This window comes from Penaeus chinensis, chromosome 13, assembly GCF_019202785.1.
Source record: "Penaeus chinensis breed Huanghai No. 1 chromosome 13, ASM1920278v2, whole genome shotgun sequence".
Classification (NCBI taxonomy): Eukaryota; Metazoa; Arthropoda; class Malacostraca; order Decapoda; family Penaeidae; genus Penaeus; species Penaeus chinensis.
The window spans coordinates 3,131,884-3,141,883 of record NC_061831.1 but is presented as its reverse complement, the minus strand read 5'-3'; the positions used below and the strand labels follow the sequence as shown (position 1 = coordinate 3,141,883).

The window sequence follows — 10,000 nt, the reverse complement described above, 5'->3', positions numbered from 1 at the left end:
CATTTCTCTCTCTCTCTTTCATTTCTGTCTTTCATTTCTCTCTCTCTCTCATTTCTGTCTTTCATTTCTCTCTCTCTCTCATTTCTCTCTCTCTCTTTCATTTCTGTCTTTCATTTCTCTCTCTCTTTCATTTCTGTCTTTCATTTCTCTCTCTCTCTGTGTCTCTTTCATTTCTCTCTCTCTCTTTTTCATTTCTGTCTTTCATTTCTCTCTCTCTCTCTCATTTCTCTCTCTCTCTTTCATTTCTGTCTTTCATTTCTCTCTCTCTCTGTGTCTCTTTCATTTCTCTCTCTCTCTCTTTCATTTCTGTCTTTCATTTCTCTCTCTCTCTCTCATTTCTCTCTCTCTCTTTCATTTCTGTCTTTCATTTCTCTCTCTCTTTCTGTGTCTCTTTCATTTCTCTCTCTCTCTCTCTCTCCCTCCCTCTCTCCCCCATGTGGGAGAAGTTCCATAAAAATGGTTTTCTCAATGTTTTTAACGTTTATTTTCTAAGGAAATATATTTATAAGTAGATTTTGTTCTACTCAATTGTGGGTTTCATATGCTGGAATTTGGCACATAACTAAGAGGTGGCTAGTGTTCCAAAATTTATGACACCAGAGTTGAAGTTGAAAATGTAAATGTCTTGGGCTTCTAATGCAAATTTCTTGGGTGGAATTTGCATTAGCATAGTTCTTTGGTGTCCAGAGTCGGTGGCATTATATTTCCGTTGCACTAGGTTTATAGTGAGTAGGCTACTTAGGCAGGAGAAAGGGGTGTTAGAGTAGATGTTAGGAAATATGAGGAAATTAGGAGTGTAGAGCACTTTATAGGATAATGGATTCTTTAGACTGGTTATTTATATCAAGGAAAAGATAATCAAATTATATGTCTAACCCTTTGGATCCGGGTGATGTGAACATCACATCATGGAAAAATTTGGCTGAGGGGCGACATGATAGGCACATGCTGAAGTCTGGGGTGACGGGAATGACTCCACTAATGCACAAAGCTCATGGAAGTTGATTAGACACAGTGGCCATTTAGGAAAGAGCTCTGCCTATCTGTAAACAAGTGTGGAATGTTCCATCTATAAGCCATGAGTGGAAGAGCGCCCACTTACAGGGAGGACCCTATTTCCATGCTCAAGGCTCTATCCCTGCCTGCCGCAACTGACAGTGCCGGGTGTATTACAGAAAATTGAATGTCATTTTTAAAAAATTTAATGACATAACTTAAGATTACATTTTTACTGCAATAGGGCATGGACTATCCAGAGAGATGATATGGAGGCTTTGCAAGGAAAAATATAGACTTGACAAATATAGACTTTAAAGATACTAATTCAGGAAAAGAGAGAACATCATTAAAAAGGGGAAGCAAGGAGCCTTGACACGCACACAAGTGTTTGTGTGGGCTGGGCCTACAAGTCACACACCCATGAGAGTGGGGTATGTGCAGGCACTCGGATCCAATGGGTGATAATGTGCTAACTTGTAGTATAGTTTGTTATTAGTAGGCAGTTGATAGTCAGCTTATAACCCTATGATAAGGAAAACTATAAAGGCTTTTAGCGCAAGTCAAATCACTTAGATAGTTATAAATCATCACACTTATTATGTAGAATTAGGTAGATCACATGTGGTGTACGTTGTGTCAGGTCGCTACCGAAGAGACGATGACCGAGGAAGTAGAGGACGGGGGGGATTCAGTGGTGGTTCTGGTTCAGCTGGTGCAAGGTATGGCGGCGGCGGCGGCGGCGGCGGCGGCGGCGGCGGGGGCTTTGATGACCGTGGAGGCGACCGAGGAAGCTTCGGAGGACGGCCCCGCAGTGGACCTGGTGACCGAGGGGGAGCCAGACCCGAGAGTGGAGGCTACATGAGGCGCGATCGCAGAGACAGCGATAGATCCCGCAACTTTGAGGAGTTCAAGGAGCCTGATCCTGGTAAGTGTTATTTAATTTGTGTTTTTTATTATTTACTCACTCTTTCGGCATGTCCACTAATTTTGGGTCACCCATGGCTCACCTGTACTCATTCCCTCTCTTTCCTCTCTCCCTCCTCCTCTCCCTCCCTCTCCTCTCCCTCCCTCTCCTCTCCTCTCCTCTCCCTCCCTCTCCCCTCCCTCTCCCCTCCCTCTCCCCTCCCTCCCTCCCTCCCTCCCTCCCTCCCTCCCTCCCCTCTCTCTCCTCTCCTCCCCTCTCTCTCCTCTCCCTCCCCTCTCTCTCCTCTCCCTCCCCTCTCTCTCCTCTCCCTCCCCTCTCTCTCCTCTCCCTCCCCTCTCTCTCCTCTCCCTCCCCTCTCTCTCCTCTCCCTCCCCTCTCTCTCCTCTCCCTCCCCTCTCTCTCCTCTCCCTCCCCTCTCTCTCCTCTCCCTCCCCTCTCTCTCCTCTCCCTCCCCTCTCTCTCCTCTCCCTCCCCTCTCTCTCCTCTCCCTCCCCTCTCTCTCCTCTCCCTCACTCTCTCTCCTCTCCCTCACTCTCTCTCCTCTCCCTCCCTCTCTCTCCTCTCCCTCCCTCTCTCTCCTCTCCCTCCCTCTCTCTCCTCTCCCTCTCCTCTCTCTCCTCTCCTCTCACTCTCTCTCTCCTCTCCCTCTCTCTCTCTCTCTCTCTCTCTCTCTCCTCTCCTCTCTCTCTCCTCTCCCTCCCTCTCTTTCCTCTCTTCCTCTCCTCTCTCTCCCTCTCTCTCCTCTCCCTCTCTCTCCTCTCCCTCCCTCTCCTCTCCCTCCCTCTCTCTCTCTCTCCCTCCCTCTCTCTCTCTCCTCTCTCCTCCTCCCTCCCTCTCTCTCTCTCTCTCTCTCTCTCTCTCTCTCTCTCTCTCTCTCTCTCTCTCTCTCTCTCTCCTCTCCCTCCTCCCTCTCTCTCTCTCTCCTCTCCCTTCCTCTCTCTCTCTCTCCTCTCCCTTCCTCTCTCTCTATCTCCTCTCCCTTCCTCTCTCTCTATCTCCTCTCCCTCCCTCTCTCTCTATCTCCTCTCCCTCCCTCTCTCTCTATCTCCTCTCCCTCCCTCTCTCTCTCTCTCTCTCTCCTCTCCCTCCCTCTCTCTCTATCTCCTCTCCTTCCCTCTCTCTCTATCTCCTCTCCCTCCCTCTCTCTCTCTCTCCTCTCCCTCCCTCTCTCTCTCTCTCCTCTCCCTCCCTCTCTCTCTATCTCCTCTCCCTCCCTCTCTCTCTATCTCCTCTCCCTCCCTCTCTCTCTATCTCCTCTCCCTCCCTCTCTCTCTATCTCCTCTCCCTCTCTCCCTCTCTCTCTCTTTCTCTCTCTCCCTCTCTCTCTCTTTCTCTCTCTCCTATCCCTCTCTCTCTCTCTCTCCTATCCCTCTCTCTCCCTCTCTCCTATCCCTCTCTCTTCTCTCTCCTATCCCTCTCTCTCCTATCCCTCTCTCCTCTCTCTCTCTATCTCTCTCTCTCTCTCTCTCTCTCTCTCTCTCTCTCTCTCTCTCTCTCTCTCTCTCTCTCTCTCTCTCTCTCTCTCTCTCTCTCTCTCTCTCTCTCTCTCTCTCTCTCTCTCTCTCTCTCTCTCTCTCTCTCTCTCTCTCTCTCTCTCTCTCTCTCTCTCTCTCTCTCTCTCTCTCTCTCTCTCTCTCTCTCTCTCTCTCTCTCTCTCTCTCTCTCTCCCTCTCCCCCTCTCTCTCCCTCTCTCTCTCTCTCTCTCTCCCTCTCCCCCTCTCTCTCCCTCTCTCTCTCTCTCTCTCTCTCTCTCTCTCTCTCTCTCTCTCTCTCTCTCTCTCTCTCTCTCTCTCTCTCTCTCTCTCTCCCCCCCCACCCACCCACCTACCCTCTCTCTCCCTCCCTCCCTCCCTCCCTCCCTCCCTCCCTCCCTCCCTCCCTCCCTCCCTCCCTCCCCCCCTCCCTCTCTCTCTCTCTTGTATGAATCTTGTATTGGGTTCTTGTATTGTGATGGTTGGTTCTGATTGAGCTTTCCAGGTATTTCTCCTGTAAGCTTTTACTGTGGTCCCTTCCAGAAATGGCAGGACTGTTGTAAAACATTTACCTGTGGAGGCTATTGATAGGTTGTGGGTCTTGGGGTGCTTGTGATTTTGCAGTCCTCATTCAGTTCAGCTTCTACCTTGGGAGCACAGTACTCTGCTGTGTAGTAGCAGAGGGAGAGGGAAGTTGATCTCAAGGTATGTGGGGTTGCTCCCCACTCAGAGTTGGCAAGCACTTTGAGAATCTTGTTTCTACTGTATAATTTTTTTTTTTTTTTTTTTCCCAAGTCTGTGTTCATTGTAGGTGATGGCTCTGTCCAAAGTTACTTCTAGATAGGTTTGTGTTTAAGGGATTTGGACAGTTTCTCCACACCAGAGATTCATAGCTGGTAATATGCTTGTTTGTTCTTAAGGTAGAAAGGGGAGACTTGGGTTTTGGTTGGGTTGGATTTGAGGTACCACGTTTTATAATTCCATTGAAGCAAGGGTTTCTTAACCCCTTCCCAACGGGTCATGTCGTGTACATACATGCCATGCCCAATGTGAGTTTACTTTATTGTTTTTACACATAAATGGCTACACTTGTACTAAGTCACCGATGACCCAATTATGAGTACTGCCTGTCTCGCCCTTTTACCCTTTTCCTTGAGTTACGAAAATGTTTTATATTATTTTGCTGTTACATTATAGTAATTATAATGTCTGTAATAAAAATAACACCATTGATAGTCATAGCATTAGTTAAAAATACATTTTTCCCGCCAATTGAAGGAAAGGTAAAATCAGGTGAAGTCACAAGGTCTACTAATTGACTCCTTTGTGGCTAAGCACAAGCAGAGCCATCTATGTGCAGAGACATTGGATTAAGCAGATCGTCAGGATAAATTTTCAGTATTTAACAACCATGCCTTTCACAAACAAGATCCTTTTTTCTGTTTGTGTTTTTGAGAAGTATTTTTGCACAGAAGGTACATAATTCCTGTATATAATGTATAGTTGAGTTCTGCCTACTTAGAAACCTTGAGAATAAAAAGATGTAAAAATTGTGTTGGGTAAAACTTGCGTATCTGCAGTTTGTGCAACTAAGCCATGGAGAAGGCCAACAAAGTATATTCTGGTAAGCTAGGTCTTGGACTGGTTCCTCATTTGACCTCTCTAAGGTGCATTGTCCTTTTACGTGCAACTAGCATAACCACCTGCACTGGTAATTCATAGTGCAGTGTTCACGATAGTGCTACATCAAGGCGTTTGAGTGAAACTGCCATCACAATTGGCTTGTTGATTCAAACTTTATCTGCGATTGGTTGCTATTTATGGGTGAACTGAAAGTTGAAGTATTGTTTTTGCTGAAAGATAGCATGCTTTTCAATTTGTGATTGAAATGTTACAGATGTAAAAGTTTGAGAACTCTTTGATCCAGTCCTTGGATGTACTGTGTACTACATAGGTAGTGGTTGTTAAATACTGTGAAGTTACAGATTATGATTCATGTAACTGTATTGTATTACTTAATTGGTTGCTAGTGAATATTGATTTGCTTGATTTTTTTATTTTTTTATTTTTAGACTTCAAGTTTATAGGTTTGCTAGTGTTAATTTGTTTTTGATATCTTCTTACAGAGGAACTGTCTCATAGGCCCAGGCTGAAGCTGTTGCCAAGGACCAAGACTGATCCTGTAAATCAGCAAGCGGAGACTTCGCAGTCATCCAGTATATTTGGTGGAGCTAAGCCTCGCGAGGAAAAGGGTGGTGTGCCAGAAGGACAGGAGTAAATTAGAGGTCTTGCATCTCTCTCCATCTGTAACAGGTTTGTATGTATAGTTTGATAGTTTGTATCTCAGGTCAGGATTGCATTAAGTGAGATTATGTATCTCCCACACCATCAGATATGTAATATTTGCACTGTTCAAGCAACTTCTTTAACCCAATGTGTGCATGCTTTTTCGGCAGCCATGTGGTCTGCCAAATGGTTGTATCCATATGGGCTGCATCTGTAGGGATGCCATACACGGCATCGGCACTTTGCCACCAGCAAACAAAGGGTTAAATTATTACCCAGTTATGTATTAGTGGTGTATAGTCTAGATAATTTATATGCTTCACATAAGGAAAGATGAAAAAATTATTTATATTTATGCAGTGTAATTCTTCATATTTATGCAGTGCAGTATTTTTAGTGCTATTACCCTAGTTTGCTTAACTACCCAAGAAAGTAGATTGGATGCATTTTATTTCAAGATTTCCATGATAAGGGAGTAGATGATAATCAGGATAGATTGAGTAAATACATTATCAAATTTGATTTGCATTTTGTATATTTATTTATTTTATTTTATTTGTGTTTATTTACATTTTTTCTCAAATAATCTCAAATAGGTTGTTTGTTTTTTTTATCTAGTGAGTGAAGTGAGAAGTTTACTAAAAATTTAAATTTTCTGTATGTTTACAGATGGAGCTAATGTCCTGCTCAGTTGGACCTGCATATTTTGGTTGAGGCTTTTTTTTATTCCTGCACTACGCTGTCTGTATGAGGACCATAGATTTTGGCCCCACCCTCAGCATTGCATCAGTAGAGTTGGGCTGAAGCTGTCCTTGTCTACTACTGAAGCTTAGTTTTTGGTAAAGCAGTAATGATGTGAGATTTGTACTGACTATAACTGCAGTGTTTAAATATGCTGAGGTTATTCAACAACAAAAATTGTACCGTGTGGGTTTGTGTATTGTGACATTGAGCTTGCCCAGTGATTAGAACTTTATGTGGAAGTGTTTACAGACTTCAAAAATTCCTAGACCTTTCTAATCTCTATTGCTTTGTATGAGATGTGACTACTCCATTTGGTGTTGTGATGGAATGTGTGAAATTAACTACAATGTACTGACTAGTTTTCACACAGTGTAAGCTACCAAAACCTGGTAAACTGTGGGATCCTGAAGGTGGTGAAATACAAACCCTTGGTAGCCGCAGAGCTTGCATATGAAGCCCGCCAACTTCTCCTTTTTAACCCTTCTATGTACGCAAAAAAAATTCTTATCACATACCACAATGTTGTCTGGTCAAATTGGTCGTTAGTATATTATGCCTCTAGGATTAGAAGACAGACAGCGCAGTGGTGTGTTGTACATTAAACTAAGTATAACTATATTGTTATGGAACTACACATTCGGGCATTCTTGGCCTTTGCCAGGGCATTCCTTTGTTTAACAATATAGTTGCAGCTCCTAGTTGTTGACTTACTTATTTTTGATGCAGCAGCATACCAGACGTGTCAATGGATACGGGTCTGTTGTGGAACTTGTAGACCCTACATTGGGTTCTTACACCCATGCTAACTCACATACCAGATCCACTGTTAATTGCACTGTGGAATCTTTTAATTTTTTGGAAAATCTATTTCTGGTGAGGAATTAGGTATTATATTATTAATTTTTTTTATTAATATTTTTTTTCTTCGTCCTTTTTCATGAGTTACTGCGTGTTTCGATTTTGTATCCTGTATTTTTATCCAGTAATTGAGATGTAATATGTCTTATATCATTTAAGTAATTTTTTCTTTCTTTTTAATACAAACTGGATCTTGTGTGATTCTGTCCAGACTGTACAGATCACAATAAACTTAAGGAATTTCGAAAGGGAATTTTACTTTGTAATCCTTAAATGTAAATTGTCAAGAGTAAATGGTGTTAGATATTAATTGGAATTAGAGTTCTAATGTTTTGATTTCTCATAGTATGTTGTAAAGCTAGAATTCTGCTCTGTAGTTTTGTTTCTTTTGTGAATCATTTACTAAAAATAGTAATTTGAATGCTAATGGATGATGTTAACCCCCAATTTCAGAAATGCATTGTGCACATTAATTCATTGAACTGCTTATTACAAAGATTCTTGTACAGAATATTTGTGACAAAAGTATTTATCATTAAAATGTAAAGAAATAAAAAGTATATGGTTTTCAGATGCTTATCCACAAAATATACGTGTTCTGCTAAATATGTCTTATTTAACTTTGGAATGTTACTAGTATTGGGAATTGGGTCTAAAAAATCAGATTATTCCTCCTGGTGAAGAATTTCTTTAAACAGTTACACCAGCTCAAGTGTTATGAAATATTCATTATATAATTTTTTTTAACCAATACCAGGAATATTTTTTCATATTTAAGGTTTCTGTAGTACTGATTTGCTCTGGTGTAAATATCTGTTTGAATATTACATTTTTTCTATTATTGTTACATACTGCAGTAAGTGAACTGAATGATTAGTTTGTCATTATATATCAACTTGGTGTATTATTTTCATGTTAACAGGGAATCTGTTGTCATGTGAAACTTACACCACAGATTGTAAGTTGTAGGATTAATAAGTTTAGGAGAAAATTTGAAGTTAAAAGCTGGACAGGCTCATAATACATTGTCATGCATGTTTCTTTGATAGCCAATACTGTACAATACTGTACTGGTTGTAGTAAGTGTGAAAGTACTTTGATATAATGCAGTCATGGTTTTTAAGTTATGAATGTAAGTAATTGCTTCTTAAGAAAAGTTGTAAATTATGACAAGAGTTCAGTATATGTATATAAAATTTAGTTGTAATAAAGACCAGTCCATTCCAGGGTAGATGTAGTTTGGAGTTTTAGATTTTTTTTTTTTTTTTTTATACTTTGAAATTGCCTGGCCATGTGTAGGCGTGTTATCATTTCATGTTAGTAAAACAAACTCATACATGATGGATGTCTCAAGGAATATAGATTTGAAAAGGAAGGACATAGCTAGAAAATGGTGAATTTAGTCGAGTATAATTTAATTTGTTACTTTTAGTTGTTTATTAACATTATACAAAATTTGATATTTGTGTAATCTGCCAAATCCCAAGACTTAAAAAAAATTGGCACTTATCCATTTCATGTGCAACGAAATAAGTTCTAGGCCAGTTTCCATCACTACTTTTATGCCTCTTAAATAAAGAAGAACTGACTATTCTTTTCTACAGATATTGCAGGCATGAGGAACATATATATACAATCATTAATTTCAAAATCACTTTATATTCCACAATATATTACAAACAATTCCAAACCGGAACAGCTGGGCATACCAATAATAAGCTAATTAACACACTTTACTGAACCTGTTTGTAGTCACGATTCCAGATTTTATAGACAGGAATACAAATGTTTGTAGTTACTTTCCCTTGTTATGCTTGCTTGTATGGGAGTACCCTTAGGGCCCCAGAACGAAACCAATGCATTTAAAAAATTAGAAGGGTGGGTTGATAATTATGCAAAAAGAATGCACACCTACTTTTGTGGGTCATTCAAAACCCCTCTTAATTTCAGATGTTTTTGTGATAAAGATTTTGATACAGATCAAATCTTCTATTATTGTAGCTTAAAAGAAAGAAAATGTAGAGTATTATATAAAAGATAATAGTTTGTGTTGCATTGCTGTATTGTTAACTTTAGGGATGCTGCTGAAGTAAATGGGAAAATAGATAACTTTGGGGTTTACTGAATAACGAATGAAACCTATTTACTATATATACATATATATATATAAATATATATTTTGCTTTATTGCTCTGCACACTTGACACCTTCATTAATATTGCAAAGATGGTAACTAGGGTAGATGCTGAGGTCTGGCCTTAGGCTTTATCTAGTGACTAGTTGTAGTTCCAGAACTCCTGTAATGTAGATACGCAAGTTTTTAAGAAGCTTTCAATTTTTCCCACAAACTTCTCAGCTGATCGGCTTGTAATAAATGACCTTACATATATATATATCACTGATTAGAAATGGTCTCAGTCTGCAAGTTAAAAATATTATTGCTGTCATGTTAAGAATTCCTGTCTTGATAATCTCTGTTCATTGGACGTACTTGCTTTTGTTCGTATTTTGAATATGTATAAAGTCAGTTTTGATAAAAGAATATACTGAAAGAAAAGGAGTCTTTTTAGCATAATAGACAAAGCCTGTGAATAATTGCACACAAACTAAAGCTGACAGTCCACACATCTTACTGTAATATGCAGCATGATTGACTGTAACAACATACAAATTACAGAAATCTTTCATGAATTGTAAAAGATTTACTTATATTTTA

At 40.4% G+C, this 10,000-nt stretch overlaps 2 protein-coding genes across 4 annotated transcripts in view; one reads left to right on the top strand and one right to left on the bottom strand.

Annotated features, from left to right (window-relative positions):
- Positions 1–7,890, top strand: part of LOC125031409 (eukaryotic translation initiation factor 4H-like) — a 22,030-nt gene extending 14,140 nt beyond the window's left edge. The window contains exons 5-7 of one of the 3 annotated variants that reach the window (XM_047622126.1): positions 1,709–1,924; positions 5,523–5,709; positions 6,352–7,890. In XM_047622126.1, coding sequence (XP_047478082.1) covers positions 1,709–1,924; positions 5,523–5,674 — 368 coding nt within the window. In that variant the 3' untranslated portion in view covers positions 5,675–5,709; positions 6,352–7,890. Of the gene's footprint in view, positions 1–1,639; positions 1,925–5,522; positions 5,714–6,351 lie in introns of all 3 variants that reach the window. The other 2 variants (XM_047622124.1, XM_047622125.1) reach the window with 2 other exon arrangements.
- A 1,033-nt stretch (positions 7,891–8,923) lies between these two features.
- Positions 8,924–10,000, bottom strand: part of LOC125031408 — a 102,628-nt gene continuing 101,551 nt past the window's right edge. Inside the window, exon 29 of the mRNA XM_047622123.1 lies at positions 8,924–10,000. This exon is cut by the window's right edge and continues 964 nt beyond it. The gene's annotated coding sequence lies outside the window, so the exon portion shown is untranslated.